At 50.2% G+C, this 15,966-nt stretch overlaps 7 protein-coding genes across 7 annotated transcripts; 2 read left to right on the top strand and 5 right to left on the bottom strand.

Moving 5' to 3' along the window:
• Window positions 1–434: 434 nt before the first annotated feature.
• Window positions 435–1,809, bottom strand: N7473_003877 (RNA-binding protein; the record flags this gene model as incomplete). The annotated part of the gene is made up of 4 exons (XM_057149817.1): window positions 435–770; window positions 864–1,082; window positions 1,170–1,467; window positions 1,607–1,809. The coding sequence occupies 4 exons, from the start codon at window positions 1,807–1,809 to the stop codon at window positions 435–437; spliced, it is 1,056 nt and encodes a 351-aa protein (XP_057013471.1).
• A 1,292-nt stretch (window positions 1,810–3,101) lies between these two features.
• On the bottom strand, window positions 3,102–4,010 carry N7473_003878 (uncharacterized protein; the record flags this gene model as incomplete). The annotated part of the gene is made up of 1 exon (XM_057149818.1): window positions 3,102–4,010. The coding sequence occupies one exon, from the start codon at window positions 4,008–4,010 to the stop codon at window positions 3,102–3,104; it is 909 nt and encodes a 302-aa protein (XP_057013472.1).
• Window positions 4,011–5,183: 1,173 nt separating this feature from the next.
• On the top strand, window positions 5,184–8,031 carry N7473_003879 (DUF2985 domain-containing protein). The gene is made up of 4 exons (XM_057149819.1): window positions 5,184–6,039; window positions 6,110–6,502; window positions 6,562–6,636; window positions 6,710–8,031. Exons 1-4 carry the CDS (start codon window positions 5,373–5,375, stop codon window positions 7,543–7,545), a joined length of 1,971 nt encoding a protein of 656 aa, XP_057013473.1. The 5' UTR covers window positions 5,184–5,372; the 3' UTR covers window positions 7,546–8,031.
• Window positions 8,032–8,130: 99 nt separating this feature from the next.
• On the bottom strand, window positions 8,131–8,994 carry N7473_003880 (uncharacterized protein; the record flags this gene model as incomplete). Its single annotated transcript, XM_057149820.1, has 1 exon — window positions 8,131–8,994. The coding sequence occupies one exon, from the start codon at window positions 8,992–8,994 to the stop codon at window positions 8,131–8,133; it is 864 nt and encodes a 287-aa protein (XP_057013474.1).
• A 2,508-nt stretch (window positions 8,995–11,502) lies between these two features.
• N7473_003881 (hydrophobin family protein) lies at window positions 11,503–12,087 on the top strand (the record flags this gene model as incomplete). Its single annotated transcript, XM_057149821.1, has 3 exons — window positions 11,503–11,833; window positions 11,887–11,978; window positions 12,031–12,087. The coding sequence occupies 3 exons, from the start codon at window positions 11,503–11,505 to the stop codon at window positions 12,085–12,087; spliced, it is 480 nt and encodes a 159-aa protein (XP_057013475.1).
• Window positions 12,088–12,593: 506 nt separating this feature from the next.
• Window positions 12,594–13,191, bottom strand: N7473_003882 (thioredoxin family protein; the record flags this gene model as incomplete). The annotated part of the gene is made up of 3 exons (XM_057149822.1): window positions 12,594–12,879; window positions 12,962–13,037; window positions 13,149–13,191. The coding sequence occupies 3 exons, from the start codon at window positions 13,189–13,191 to the stop codon at window positions 12,594–12,596; spliced, it is 405 nt and encodes a 134-aa protein (XP_057013476.1).
• Window positions 13,192–13,342: 151 nt separating this feature from the next.
• Window positions 13,343–14,481, bottom strand: N7473_003883 (uncharacterized protein; the record flags this gene model as incomplete). The annotated part of the gene is made up of 2 exons (XM_057149823.1): window positions 13,869–14,481; window positions 13,343–13,808 (listed from the first exon to the last, which is right to left on the bottom strand). Exons 1-2 carry the CDS (start codon window positions 14,045–14,047, stop codon window positions 13,343–13,345), a joined length of 645 nt encoding a protein of 214 aa, XP_057013477.1. The 5' UTR covers window positions 14,048–14,481.
• Window positions 14,482–15,966: the final 1,485 nt, after the last annotated feature.

The following is a 15,966-nucleotide window of genomic DNA, read 5'->3' on the forward strand; positions in this document are numbered from 1 at the left end:
GTCCCTTTTTACGGTCTTTCGAGGATTCTTTCGAGTCCCCCTAAATTGCCTACTTTCTCTACATATCCTACCAACGGACCCCAAGGCAGATCGTCATCATTTAGTTAAATGGGTGCTAAGATACAATACAGAAGACAAAGGTCGTTAAGGACGGAGACATCAGCAAGGATGTAACACTCCAGCATGGACAAGTGTTCCATGACATCCGATAAAAAGGGAAAAAAAGGTCATCACACCCTTCGTGCCCACAGATTTTCGCCTTGAAGGGACCACTTGTCGGGCAGCTAAGATACTTCCAGTAGTTGACCAGCGGATCACTTATGGTCATACCCTATATTCCATACGACGAGCCCATTCAAAGTTCCTTCCAAACGTTCGTAAAGTTCATTAGCAAAGGATTATCTGTGGTCGAATTGAACTTGGCAAATAAAAATTTAAGCAGCCTCGGCGGGAACAGCAGCGGGGGCCGCGTTCTCCTGGGCGGGGGTGTTGGCCTCCTCGTACTGGTCGGCGGCAGCATTGACATCGTCCTCCTTTCCGGGGCTGTCGATGGCGACCTTGACCGCAATGGTGCGACCGTCAATGTCCTTGCCGTTCATTTCGCTGACGGCCTTGGCCTGGAGCTCTTCGGAAGCCAGGTTGACGAATCCGAAGCCACGGGTCTTGCGGCGCTCGTTGCGAGCCTGCAGCTTCTTGATCATGAAGCGGGGGATGGGACGAAGGGCAACCTTGGCCGAAACGGGAGAGTAGTCGGCGAAGATTTCCTTGAGCTGTGAAGGAGAAATAATGGGATCAGCACAATGGAGGGTTTAGACCAGAGGTGATACTCTGGTCCGAGCTGTGGCTTCAAAACATGCACGTACCTTGTCCTCCGTCAGGTCGTAGGGGAGGTTAGCGACCATGACCTTGGTCTTGGAAGGAATACCATCCTCGGGGGGACCGCGCTGCTTCTGGGGACGGGGAGCGCGGGGCTTGCCCTGCTTGGCACCCTCGGTAGGAGCAGGCTCGTTCTCGTTGGTGGTCTCAGCCAGAGGAGCGGGCTCGCTGGCGTTGACCTCGGTGGACTCCTGTCCGTCCTGGGTCTGAATTGACCATCGAATCAGCGGTGATGCTCCAAGTCGCAGATTTGGGTGGAGGGGGGATGGAATCAAGTATGGGTGAGTACGTACGCGTCCACGAGCGACACGGCCACCACGACCGCGAGCGCGGCCACGGCCACGACCACGACCACCAGTGCGCTTGCGACCCTCGTTGCCGCTGGCACCCTCACCGCCACTACCGGCACCCTCCTTGGCCTCCGCGGGCTCGGGCTTGCGGGCGAGCTGAACGGACACCTTGCGCGCCAGAATCTCCTTGCCAGAGAGGCTCTCAATGGCTGCAGTGGCTTCGGTAGCGGTGGCAAGGTCCACGAAAGCGTAGCCAACGGGACGGTTGGTGCGGGGGTTCACCGGGATCGAGGTGCTCTCGCTATAGTTTTGAGTTAGTATTGTGTTGATAGACCGCATGATCCCAAGATGAGGGGTCACCTCAGATAGGTGCTTGTGCTTCTCTGGGACGAGACAGCTGCCACTAGCTCCAGGCAGGTGCAGATGGGGTCACAACTTACATGGTGTATTCCTTGAAGAAGTCCTTAAGCTCCTCCTCGGTGGTCGCGTAGGCAAGGTTGCCGATGTACAGGCGACGACCCTCATCAGCACTGGCGGCAGCAGCATCAGTGGGCTGCGATGCCGCGGGAGTACCGTTGGTGTTGGGGGTGTCGTTAATGTTGGTCGTAGCCAAGGTGTTGGAAAGGGCGTCGACAGCAGACATCTTGAAGGCGGGTTGAATCACGGGTAAGGTTCGAAGGGAGATGGTTGGAGCTCGAACGGTGATGTGTCAAACAAACTGAGGGGAGTGTTTGTTTTGCCTTGAGAGAGGATGTAGGCGGTGGGGATATTGCCGAGAAGGAGGGATTGAGGGGAAGGAGCAGGGTAGCTTGGTGCCCTAGATACCGGTTGAAAGAAAAAAAGGAAGAGATGGGATGGGGGAAATCAGAAGTAGTTGTTGACTCTTGAAGAAGAGGGAAGGAGGAGGGAAGGAGAGAGAGAGATGAGGAAGGGAAAGGAGGAGGAGGCGGTGAGGGGACTAAGCCGTGTTTGGGACCTGCGCTGGTTGGCACCTGGAGGAGAAGTCAGGCAAGTCAGGCGGGGTCTAGCCTAAAAGAGAGGGCAGTCAGGCAACACCTTGGCTTGCCTTGGGCTTGTCCTTTAGGGACTAGACCACCGAGAGCTTAGCGGTGAGTCTTGCCTACGGGACTTGACCTTCACCCCTCTTGACTCCAGTACCACGGAACTGCCCGTCTAGTGAGGCCACCACATTTGATGTCATTCTGGAGACCAGACCCAGTTCGATGAGCTACTATAAGCTTCGATTTAACCTGATCCTCCTTCTTTAATCAACACAATGGCTCATTGAACACTCAATCCTGAACACTTCTACTGATTAATGCACCATACATCTTCTGACATGAACTAAATATAAGCTTTCTCTAGACTTGCTTATTCCTCATATCCATCTGCACGAGCTGAGTTGCCTAGAGTAACGCCCGGTGGTGACAATGGTTGATCTTCCACCTCAGCCGGCTCCACTTTTCCCACCATCTTTCTCCACGGTCCCAGACTCTGGATCTGGGAGATCACCAGAGCTTACGCCACGGGATGGTATAATTGAAGTTCCCGAATAAGAGGTTTAAAGCAAAAGATGTGTGTAATAGTAGAGGCTGAAAGGGGGAAAGACCTCTAATCTCATAACTCAGCCTGACTCCAACCAATTTTTTTTTTCGAGATTACTATATGTCTACTATCTGGGTACGAAAAGTAACAGAAAGTAAATCTTCAACATAGTCCCGAAAGACCCCAACAGATTGAGAGCTTCTCTCATCCAACAATTGACACAATGATAGAACAATATCCTAATCGCAGAGAAATCACAATGAACTTTCTCAAAATACACCCATCAAATCACGCTAGATGTAAATCCCAAACCCACAAGTTCTTCAAACACCTCTCACAACCACTTGACAATTGAACCGACAAGACTTCATCCTACTCACACTTCCAGCATCACTTCTTTCCTCTGCAACGTCTCAGCCCAGGCTTCGCACAGGCCACCTGGTCCAGCTCTTCCTCCTCCAAAACCTCACTGAACCACCCTGCTTGCATCCGCTTCTCAAACTCCTCGTCTGTCATCCCATCCCCCTGTTCTGGTTGGAGATGCTCCACGGGCTTGGAGATGTGATACCCCTCAATCCAGTTTGCAACGGGGATAAGTCTTCCAGAATAGTCTCCACGAACTTCCACGCGCTCACTTGTCGGGTTTGCCGGGTACTCCCCCTTATTCTTCGGAGCCGCTGCGGCGATGTTGGCAGTTGGTTGAGATGGGAGTTCCTCGTCAGCAGGCTCCGAAGAGGGGTCCAGAATATCTAGACTGCTTGGGGGCGAGCTTCTCTGCTGGGGCGGAGAGCTGAAGATCGATGAGACGCGGGTATCAGATAGCGGTGCAGATTCGAGTGACTCGGGGGTTGGCGAGAAAGAAGAGGAGTGTGTCTCTGAGGTGCTGCCTGGGATGGTGATGATATTGTGGGCAATTTTCGCGATAGTTTCTCGCCAGTCTACAATCAGAATCTGGGCATGGGCGGAGACAGACAACCCAGGAATTGAGGACGTGCAGAGGAGTCTCAGGGCTACGGCACGCAGGGCATCGAGGGCATCGTTCGTGCTACAGTGGTATGTCTCTGCAAAGCTGTTGATGGGGAAAGTGTCCTGGATCACCCCCGCCATCTCCGCGAAGAGGGCGTCCGTAAACGGGCACTGGGCTAGAGTGGAAGTTGCCGGGGCCGAGGGGTTGCTGGCAAGGTCGGTCTTCTGCTTCTTGTGTTGTGGCTCATTGGAGGAAGCAGTTTCAACTGATCTGGACCGCTTGTTGGCCCGGGAGGAGGAGGGTTCCGATGTATTGTTCGTCACTGGATTCATTGCGGACTTGGTCAGCGTCGCCGGATCTTTTGAGATATATGCAGACAGAGACCAAAGGCGGGGGCCAGGCATATATGATGGCTATCTTCAGAGATGAAAGCTTGGAACCTGACTCACTCTTCGAATGTCTCTGGTCTTTATTCAAGCTGTGTCTTCATCAAAGGAGTGGGTTAGTTTTACTCTGTAACGGGTGTTTGAGCGTGGGTAGGCACATAGCTGTCTTGCAGCTGCAAGCATAAAGATCAATGAGAGTTGCGCTGAGGATGAAAAGGAGAGAAGGATCGGGCAAGACGTGGGGAGCTGATTTTATATCCCACTACCAGCGAGGCAATGAAGACGGAGATTTCCATGATGGAAAACCTTTGCCATGGACAGGCGGATTGAGGCACATTTCTTGTCGGGCTATATATCTTTTGACTATGGAATACACCCTTTTTGGAATTATTTGAGTCTGTAAAAAAAAATAAAAAAAATTCTAGATATTATAGAGAGATTTTAGAAGCGTAATTCCTGATCTCTCAGGCCGCATGCCAGGTCAGGATATAGTTGAGTTGGAGGTGGGATAAGTAGATGCCGTTCCCTGGTGATTCTTCAGTGTAGTCAAAATCATTACTAAAATAGTCTAATACCTAGCATTCAATGAGATTTTACTCAATTAGACAATCTTATATTACTCAAGTGCAGAATAATAATAAGTCTGTATCTAATGTTGTATACTCGGCAGAGTCCGAGCTGCTCCACAGGTTGGAGTGGGCCAGGGGCGTCATCGTCTGGTTGCACACTCCTCCGACTCCACCTAGCCGGCTAGCGGCGCTATCTTCCCCCATTATTGGATTCCATAATAATCAACTGGTATTTGCCACTGCCAGTTTACTGTGCCCAGAAAAGTTCCACTGCGGTGTAGTGTGGTGTAGTTTAATTGCATGGATATCCAAGAGGTACGTCGAGGTGCATGACACTTATGTACAAGGGTTGCTTACCACCACAGGGATCCTGCTGATGGACTGATAAGATGGCGAGATCGACGTCTCATACGTCTGGGCTTCGGTCATCTCCACTTCGGTTGGGATCGACCGCGGAAAACAAGATTGGGCCCAGCTGAGTCATCTTTTGGGGACGCTGTGCTAAGTGCTGACTGGGAGATTCCTAAGGTTTACGAGACTTCCAGCCCCAAACTCAAACTCCAGGACCTTGCTTCTTTCAATCTCGGGGACTTCGCTCGATTTTTCTCAATGGCCTAAGGGGGAGGGCTCATCATCAACTGTGTACCTGGACTGTTCATCACAGTTGCTCCAACTCTTGATCTGATTCAAAATCCCCGCCTTCCCCATCCTCAGGGTCCTGCCCTTGCGACCATACGCCATGGATCCCATCGAGCCTGCGGAGGGCTCAACGGCCCCCGGCAGTATCCCGGACCAGTCGCAACCCGCCGAAGCATCGTCCTCGCGACTAGCACCAGCGACATCGCGCCCACGGGCTCCTTCAAATCGCACGCGCCGACCTAGTATCCGTCTATCGCGCTTACCCTCGGTATCCTCGTTGGACACGGTCAATATCCAGCCACAGCAGGAACTTTCCGACAACCAGCCCGGTCCTTCTCTGACCCGCCAGGTATCCGTCAAATCACCAGTGCAGGAGGAGGATGAATCATGGCAGGGGAATCGGCGACGCAGCAACTCCGAGCCTCGACCAGGACGATGGTCTTCTCCCAATCATAATCCTCTCGCGCGAGTGGCAACACCGATGGGGTGCTTGACTGAAGAGTCGTCTCACCAAAGCCCAATGCCGGTATCTCCAGACGAGCTATTCACGGTGAAAACTGCGGAGGAACAACTTCAACCGCCACCGCCGGCCCTTGCTCGTCCGGCATCGCGGAACGTGCTGCGCCGAACTAGTCAAGCCGCCTTGAACCGGTTCTCCCGCAATCGCGCATCCACGGTGAGCGGAGCGCAGCCAGCACTCGAGGCGAATAAAGAGCAGCCAGTGAACGAGTACGGATCTCACGTGGTCGACGTGCTGGACGTGATCGGTAGGTTATCGTCGGACAGACCGGGAGCAGAAGTGGCGAATATCACAACTAACATGATACTATTGATCAGACCCCGAGGTCTCGGCCTTGTCGACCCTTACCAATGTGCAGAACTCACTGTTCATCCCTAACCTGGGTGGTTTCATCAATCGCATGCCCACCTATCAAATTTCGAGGGCGCCTCCATCCGATGAAGAGCAAGGAACATCCACGGATGAGGCAGAGTCCTTGGAGGAAAGGCAAAAGAAGGACCGGCCGAGAATGGACCAATTGCGTCCCTTTTCAAGCATGTCGTCTGTGCTTCAGGGTCCTCGGTATGCCGTTCTTCCCGACAACCATGAGCTCGAGGGATGGACGAAGGAGGACTTTGCCGAATTGAACGATCATGTTCGGCATATGCTGCACTCCCGTCGATCCAAATTCAAGCGATCCATGAGGGGCTTTGGCCAATATGTACGGAGGCGTAAGTATATTATTTGGATATTTGGAAAATGAACGCGTGAGGCTAACATTTATGTATAGCACTTGGATTCCTTGTCACACTCTATGCAACTCTTATTACCCTATTCGGTCTTGCGTGGGTTCTCTTCTTGATCGGTATGGCGGCCCCTTCGTCGCTCCAGAATTTACATGTCTGGTTGAAATACTAACCTCGTGCTTGTTTATTCAGGTTGGATCAATGTTGGCGGAAAACAGCTCTACGTTATCAATGTCATTGATAACGTCCTTGTGGCTCTATTTGCCATTATGGGTGATGGGCTGGCTCCATTCCGAGCTGTGGACACATACCATATGATTTACATTGCGCATTATACAATGTTGACCTGGAAGATCCGTGAGGAGCGGAAGCTCCCCAATCTCAAAGACAAGAACGATCTCCCCGCTCAGACGGAAAAGGATGCGGACGTCGACTTCGTCGAACCTCCCAAGGAAGAAGAGCATGAGTACTCTGTTCTGGATGAGCGCCAACAGCAACGTCTGATGCACCACCAGGCCAAGTTTGCCAAGTCACATACCTTTTATAAACCGCATGAGACGGTGACCCACCATGCTTTTCCTCTGCGCATCCTCATCGCCATTGTCGTTCTTCTTGACTGTCACTCTTTGCTCCAGATGGCGCTGGGTGCGTGTACCTGGAGTATGGAAACTCCGGGAGAGCGGCCCTTTGCTCTGACTACGGTCATCCTGTGCTGCTCCATCACCTGTAACATAACCGGTGGTGTGTTGATCATGATTGGTGATCGTCGCACGCGCAAGAAGGATATCGTGGAGCGTCTCTTCCGTCAAGAGCTGACCGAGGAAGCCATGAAGAAGATCGAGAAGCGTAAGGAGCGCCAAAGCATGCAGCTCGAGCGGGAAGAGCGCAAGAGTATGCAAGTCGATCGTGAAGGGCGCAAGAGTACTCAACTCGATCGTACGGAGCGCACTAGCATGCATATCGACCGCCAAGAGTCTGAGCCCGAGAGTCCCCAGCATGAACGCCCTGACCCGTTTGCCAGCACCTAAATGTTGCTAGTATATCAACATACCATCCTGCCAGCCCACGACCTTCACGAACATCATGAAGACCTTCCGCAATATACGCGAGATCCATGTCTTCTTCTATCCGATTGTACAGCCTTCTTGCTGACCTGCACTGTTTACTCCCCCGGTCAGCTAGGTTTATAACCTGAGCACCGGCGTTGTTTAGGATTCAACTTCATTTTTGAGGAGGCCATCCTTTTCCCACGTCCTCTATTTTATGAATACTGCTTTTGTAATTGCTGCCCCTGCCATCATGCCTGTTTTACTACCTACCTTAGGATCTTGATACTCTATTGCTCTTTGCCCTTGCTGTCTATCCTGGAGTGGAAGCTCTATTGCTGTCATTATTTTGGATTTGCTTTGGAGCTTTGTTTTGCTTTTGCTTCTGTCTGGCATTTACTTGCGTCGAGTATAGACCCCTTGCATGAACAGGATTGAATTGATAAATAACAACTTTCAAAGCATCAACCTATCTCACTCTATAAAACATTAACCTCCAAAATTCCTAACAAGGTAACAAAAGGAAAGTAATCAAGCTCATCCCTTCACAACATCCAACCTCCCTCACTACTTAGTAAGGATAACCCCCTCACCAACCCACCTATCCCCACCTCCCTTAACAACCTCCCTATAAATCCACTCCCCAACCAAAGCCCTTCCAACCGTATACCCAACCTCAGGCCTCCTCTCCGTCCCAACCCTCAACCTCGCATACCCCGAATCCACTCCCGGCCCAGCAATCCTATGATCCCCACCCAAAAGACTCGGCCTCACAATAACATGACCCCCACATAACAAACTCTCCTTCCTCTCCTGCTCCAACGTCAACAACCTCTCCATCTGCATCTTATCTTTATGCGGCACTTCCAACGCCGCATACAGCGGCTTACAGAGCATCGGCACATCACGAACACCCTTTTTAATTCCTGTGCTGGAAATAATAGTCACACGTGGTGCTACGGCGGCGTACTCGTCAAAACAGGTAAAACGTTCGTCTGCGATACGTCCCAATGCGGCTAGTAAGGCGCTCGTGGACTCCTCGGTGATATGCGGATTCGGAATAGATATATGTGGGATCGTCGGAATCCGAATGGGGATTTGAGCACATGGTGAGGGTTTGCTGAGGACGAATTGTCCTGTACCTCCTACACCGGAGATGACGTGGGTGACCAGGGTTGTGCTTTGCTCGGTTGTCGAGACGATGAGCGTTTTCATCACTGTTTCGATGTCCCGGGCGTCGCCTTGGATGACGCGGAGGTGTTTGTCCAGGATTGATTGGGTTAGGCCTGGCTGGGAGAGGAGTTGGGTGGTGAGTTTTTCGGGGTTGCGGGCGAGTGCGATAGCGTTGTGCCCGTTTAGGAGGGTATAGGAGAGACAGGCGTTTGTGCAGCCGCCGGTTGCTCCGAGGAAGGCGATTGTTTGGGCGGACATTTTGGTGGATGGGTGGTTGGATGTTGGATGTATAGAATGAGGTACAGAAGTTGAAGTATAGATGTGGATAGATAGATGTAACTCGATCTGATTGTAGATGGAATCTGTGATAACGAAAGAAATACTTCCAGCCAGGAGATCAAAGCCTTTATATCCCCCATCCATACCTCTCCTACGCACCCATCTCACAGCCCAGCTCTCAGCTTTACACATCCCGGACAGATACTAACCCCCATCACCATGTAAATCCATCCACCCCCGACCCAATCAGTCCAGTCCAAACATCTAAATCTTGGAGCTTAGCATCAGCCCCCCACCGATGAGGCTTAGCCTAGTAAGGCTGAGATACTTTTTAGGTAGATTCTGCGCCGCCTACATGGCCCCCAAACGGCATCTTTGCATTTAGTGTCTCCGGATTGTCTTCCAATCGGACCGGTTTGTGGTTCTGACAGGTGCAACTGGGTGGGTTAGTCCTATTCGGGTTAGAGTCGGGGGAATTGGGGACCGGTGCGGAGGAACTCGAGATCATCAAAGTACCGACTGTCTGTCCGATCGGAGTGCTCGAGTATAGGGAGAGATTACTTTTTAGCTATGTTCTTTCTGCTGTGGGAATTTAATGCTAGGAACTAGTAATTTGTGGAGTTTACTTCCTTCCAATTCAGTAGTATTTTCTTCCAAGGTTGATGGATGATTGTCACATTCACATCCATGTGTCCAAGTATCGTTGGTCCAAAATATATATTCCACTCCACAAATACAGCAAGTACACAGGTTTCCATGTTAAACGGCGCTATACACCTAGCGATTGTAGAACTTCCTTGATTAACTTGGAGTTAACAGCGCCTAATCGATATTGAGGTACGATACTCAGTTGAAAACAGATTATTTAATTTGTGTATAAGCTGCAGAAAGCTGATAATCGGCGCGTTATTCTTGATTAACCTTAGCTATTCCCGCAGTCACAACCCGCCCGCCTACTCAAGCTGGAATCCTGCCCGATGACCAATGTCCAAACTACTTACAAGACTATACAATAACATGATCTAGACAAACGACATTCTAGCACTACAAAGCTACACAGCTGAGAAAGCTGATCATACATTTCCCAGAGAAAGATCCCCCATGCTCATCGCAAGTGTATCGACAGGAAGCGGCGTTCCTCTTCCTCACAAGGGGCATCCGCCCTGTCCACAGGCTGGTCCCCTCTACAGGTACTGTGCTGCAAACCTAACTCTCCCTTCTCACACATTTTCCGTATACATTACCCGAATCCTTTCCTAGGCCTTCAATCCTTGGGATCAGATTCTATACTTCCACTCGGACCAAGTATTGTGGAGACATCGCAAGGTCTAGAGTGGACTTTAAATCCTTCCAATTCAGGGAAATGGACGATCCGTTCCTACGCATTGAGGAGGATGGCTTTAATTCAGGGAGAGTAGTGCAGATCGTGCCCGTCGCCCAGCGTTACGAAGGAAGATATTCGCGAGTCTACCCGTGAAATGATGAGATCGAGGAGCGATCGAGGAGCGATCGAGGTTTGATCGACAGGGACGAATCGGATGGACTGCTATGCGACCGGAAGAGACTATGGTGAGCGAGGCTATAATGACCGAGTATCCACTAAATCCACATATTGATGATTGTTGCTGTTAGGCACTACGTTTTTAGACCACTGGAGGAGGAGGAGAAGGAGGAGGAGGAGTCTGTGAACCGAGTCATGTAGAGCGGTGCCAATGGGAGAGTTGTATACTTGAATGCAGTATTTAGATGGAGCGATTGAAAAGTCAGTAACAATCAAAAGATAATTTTATCTGTTTTGTCTTCATTTTTTGAGAGCATCTATCTCTAAAGTAGTGCATTTGTCGTTGATGAAGCTATTGTGTCGTGTGTATCATAAAGTCTTTGGTTGTTGTCGTCGCTAGCCATACATTCAGACAGAAGGGCCCTGAATCAGGGATAGATACAATTGCAAGTATTTTGAATCCTCATAGTAAACTATCGCATTGGAAATGTGATTCGGACCCAGATTCTCTCAGAGAGGCTTCATTTTCCAACAGACACTCTTACAATGACTGGCTATCCCGAAAGCACAATCTACTAAGGATTGTAGGGTTGCTCTTTTGGATACCACTAACACGTTGGAATGCAGGGCTTTACACCTTAAGGAGCAAAGGGCGCTCTGATTGACTGCGTAAAATTCCATACTTCCTCGTCTGCCAATAGAATACCTGCGAGGGTCCGACATCAGGGGAGCTTAGCGACGCACCCTTGCGTAGGGCATTCCAACCACGAAAAATGAGGATTTGTTGATATACAATACTGAGGATGATGAAGGATAAACCATAGCACAAACAATCTGATCTTTGAAGATAAAAGGCTGAGTTTCAATGCCCGTTCAAGCTTCTTCATCACACATTCTCCTCGTCTCTATCTACCTCTCTTCCCTTCTATACCAAAAACCATTATCTTTTATTAAAGATTAATCTTTAATCACTCTCCATCATCAAAATGCAGTTCTCCATCAGCGCCGTTTTCCTTGGCCTCGCCACCCTGGCTGTCGCTCTTCCTGCCGACCAGTCCACCAGCGCCAATGGCCTTCGCTCCCAGCACGAGGATGGCATCCGCTGGCACGTTCCCGGCAGCATGACCGTCAAGGAGGCCCAGTCCAAGTGCGGTGACCAGGCTCAGCTGTCTTGCTGCAACAAGGCCACCTACGCCGGTGACACCACTGATGTCAACTCCAGCCTTGGTAGTGGTCTCCTCTCCAACCTGATCGGCTCTGGCTCCGGTGCCGATGGTGTTGGTATCTTCGACCAGTGCTCCAAGCTCGATGCTCAGGGTATGTTTCTCTCCTTGAAAAGACTTCAATTGCAACTGTTAATCATCTTTCAGTCCCCATTGCCATCGCCGTGTCCCTCCAGGACCTCATCAACCAGCGCTGCAAGCAGAACATTGCCTGCTGTGCCAACTCTCCCTCCGATGCCGTGAGTCTTCCTCACTATCTGACATTGTATTCACTTCTAACATCACTTTTAGAGCAACGACCTCGTTGGCGCTGCTCTGCCTTGCATTGCCCTTGGCTCCATTCTGTAAACGTGTGGTTCACACCGTTGTCGCTGCTGGGGGCATGGTTCTGGGGTTTCGAAGTTCGAGGCGTCCTGTGATATACACCACCATTTTCCTTTCTTAGTCTTTGTTTGTGTGAGATCTGATTTGCTCTTGACCTAAAATCATAGAGATGAAAATTTCTCCCGCCTAATACATAATTTGCTATTCCAAAAACACCTTGTGCAATTTCACTTCTGTAACCGCGTAGCCATCACATGGTCCATCATTCATCTCAGCTCGATGATTTCCGGGACAAATGCATCAAGTGGATAGATACAGACTAATATGCTGCGAATGGGAACAGTTTCCGTAACGATAAAAATTTCAAGGTTCTCTTCGAATTATTTACCTCCGTTAGGGTTTCCAGGTCCCTGGATCGGAGCAAGGTACTTGGATCTGGGAAGTGGCTTGTTCCCGCTTGAATTGTACATTCATTCGTGGCACTGCTATCATTTCTCTTCAATCATATGCCATCAAATCAGGCGGTAAATTTACTGTTTCTGCAGCCAGTCATCAATGGACTTGAGGTCCGCACCCCGGACTCGGTGCACTTCCTTGCCGTCCTTCAGCATCACAAAGGTAGGCATGGCAGTGATCTCGAACTGCTGAGCCACCCCCCTCATTTTATCCACATCGACCTGGAGGAACCGGACATTCTCATACTTCTCACTGAACTCGCCGACCTTGGGAGCAACGGCCTTGCAGGGACCGCACCAGGTCGCGTAGAAGTCAACGAGGACGGGGCCGGAGGAAATGAGGGCCTTGAAGATCACCTCGCTGTTTGCGTAGGGCGATGTCAGCGAATGATGGCTTGCATAGGTGCTGGACCGCCCAGGACAGGTTGCGATGCGATACTCACTTGTCAATGTTGGACACCTTTCCGTGAGACATGATGGGCGTGGAGGCAGCGCTGCGGGACTGGTAGATGCGGAAAGCTAATGACATGTCAGCCAGGTGATCCTCAAGGTTGCTTCTGTAAGGCAGCCGATCGTGCTAATGGAACAACGCGACATGACTCCATCTGGGTTACTCGCCGGGACGCTTACCGATGAAGAGCGCAGTGATGATCAACAGAGTAGAGAGCTCCATTGTTGGTTGCTCCGTGGAAGAAATGCGGGCGCCGGTGGAGTCCGATCAGTCGTCATTCACGTGACTATGCACGAAGTATACACTTGGAGATGCACATGATCTTTAGCCATTTTAATTGGCACTGTATATTGAATATAGATCCACTAATATACTAAGACTTGAGCCAGGTAAATGCCTTGTCCATCAGTCTTGTAACAGATTCTGGACGGTCTGTTCCTGGCAGATCCCGATTAATCTCAAACCCCTTCCCAGCCAGCAGCCAGCCAATACACCGATAGCTGTCTCTATGACCCCTCATGTCAAACGTTGCAGGAGTCGACAACATTGGAAGTGCAGTCGTAATCGTATCTCGGTCGTAGATAGCCTCCAATGTCAACATTTTCCACTCCCCGTTAACCTTCTCCAGCCGCGAAATGAATCGAGCATACGAGGCGCAGTCATAGTCATGACCATCCATGCGGAACCGAGAATTGATACTTCCAGTGGACTCAGAAAGAGCTTTTTCATGCTTCTCATCGAAATGGATTACCACGGGACAGATCGTGTGCGATGAGCTTGCTCCTCGTTGGGCCATCGCCTGAGAGCCGGAGACGAAGCCATCCGCATCACCTTCGTACCTAATTCGGGAACTGCAGTCAGAACATAATACAGAGTGAGTCTTGGATCAATACACAAACCAAGTAATCTTAATTGTTGTTTTTGATGCGTCCGGGTGGTAAGAGTCGCGGAGGTTCTGCCATTGAGCCGTATCTCTGTAGTATCTTTCTCGGGTGAGCAGCGACTTGATTCGTTGCTCGTCCATTTCTCGTTCCAATGCGTTGTCCATTTTATCAGGATAGGAATTGTCCAGTGTCATGAAGATAAATTGATTCTTGATTGACTAGCAACCTCGGGCTTGAGAAGTTTTATATACTTGGCCCACATCAAGGGGGACGTGGGACCAACCTTGCGGAACCAAAAATCGTGGATAGGGCCCGCGGGGAAGGACCATGGACTGCCGACATAGCCAGGAATTTATCAAAGAGATTTATCTGGGGATGTGCTAATTGGAGGTAGAGGCGTAATTCCGGGGAACGTAAGGTTGCTGAACCTAGATAATCTGTCATGGTCTGGATATTGGAGCGAGCGAAAAGGAGGAACAGAGCGTGGGGCTAGGGTCGCTGTTCGGTCCCGCCAGCGTGGCGCTCTGCCGCCTTTCGAAGCCTTCGTTGTTCTTCAAAGCTGACATCGTAATTCGGTGAATCGCAAGATGGAGCGGTTCCTATTTGAGCTGCCGCCGCCTTAATGAGGGCGCTCAGAGTCAGACTCACTGAGTAAATTTCAGTCTGGGAATCAGGCTTAGTGAGCTGCTCATTGTCATCACGTGATGAACAGTGAGCGCTTAGTGAGTCTGATTGGATGCTCAGTGAGCTTTCACTGATTACTCAGATATTCATCAGAGGCATCTAACTTAGTTAACTATTGAGCACCCAGTCGATGCTCAGCCCATACCTAGACGAGCCCTTTGCCCTACAATTCTGTTTATCTTCTAACCTATCTTTTGATGGGCCTTGTTTTTTACTGTACCCCTGTTTTGAAGGTATTTTACCCTCTTATATCTTTCCTCTCTCCAAAAAAATGAACAGGTGCATTATAACTTAATAATAGACAGTGTAGGCTTTCTACTTGTTAAGAGATCAGCCTAGGTCACCTGATACTCCACGTAAGCCAAAGAGGGCACTATATCAGCGATCAGCGGATATAACCAAGAGCCAATATATATGTAGCGCAACATCATTGTTATTGCATAACACGTAGTAAGATTCTTGTTACGATATACCTGAGATGAGGTTATTCACATCTGGGTGCCTGAGGCTTCCGCCCGGCGGCCTTTCGGTAATAATCCCTTGGCTTTTCGCTACCTGTATGGGAATAAACCCCTACAAGGGAGATCTCCGACAGAAGGTTACACAAACCTCGTGTTCGCCTTGATTCCCTCCTATGACTAGGATGAATCCCCATCCTGTCCTGTGAGATGAAACTGTAAATAAATCGAGTTATGAACAAGAGCTCTACCGTTCCTCAAGAAACAGTCTTTGACTATCGGATGTCACGGGTTAGACCCGCTTCTTACTATGTGGCCCTGCCACATAGCCTTCCCCGCACGTTCCGTTCTGCCACCGCCCTGTCTGCTTACTTCTATTGTTGTTCCGCTTGATCCACTCCTTCTCTTCTCCAAGCTTTTTGTAAACAGCATGTTGGCCTAGTTAGATTGAATCAAGTCTTGCTTCAGCCTTTCACATACAAAAAGCTTCCTTCTCGTGATCGAGTCGTACTAGCCAGCCAGCCAGACTTTCGTTTTCCCCTAGCCAGACCCCCGATTCCCCGCCGAAATGGACCAGAACCAGCCCCTTTTTGCTTTAATTCAGCAACTCCAGCAACAACTCGTCGACCAGCAACGCCAGCTAGAGACCCTCGCGCCTACTCGCTCGCATTTCAGACTACCAGACCCGCCTAGATTCGACGGCCGACCATTTAGTCTAAAGACGTGGCTTCCAGCTGTTCAAGCAAAGCTACGGTCGGACGGCTTAGCCGGTCAACAAGCATTCGACTACGTATACGATCGCCTTGAGCCACCCCAGCAAGCCTCAGTCTTACATCTTCGCGAAACCAACCCGACACCCGAAGCAGTCTTCCAGTATTTCGAACGTCTTTGTCATAATCCTCGTGAGAAACAAGATGCAGTTCTCCGATTCGCCAATATCCGCCAGAAAGACGACGAAAGCCTAGTTGCCT

Source organism: Penicillium subrubescens (genome assembly GCF_028828155.1).
Source record: "Penicillium subrubescens strain IBT 31985 chromosome Unknown utg000002l_segment0_segment0, whole genome shotgun sequence".
Lineage (NCBI taxonomy): Eukaryota > Fungi > Ascomycota > Eurotiomycetes > Eurotiales > Aspergillaceae > Penicillium > Penicillium subrubescens.

Coding starts and splice junctions, on each gene's coding strand:
- N7473_003879 (XM_057149819.1), top strand. CDS start 5,373: ATGGATCCCATCGAGCCTGCGGAGGGCTCAACGGCCCCCGGCAGTATC. Junction 6,040..6,109: donor CGACGTGCTGGACGTGATCG/GTAGGTTATCGT, acceptor ACTATTGATCAG/ACCCCGAGGTCTCGGCCTTG. Junction 6,637..6,709: donor GTGGGTTCTCTTCTTGATCG/GTATGGCGGCCC, acceptor TTGTTTATTCAG/GTTGGATCAATGTTGGCGGA.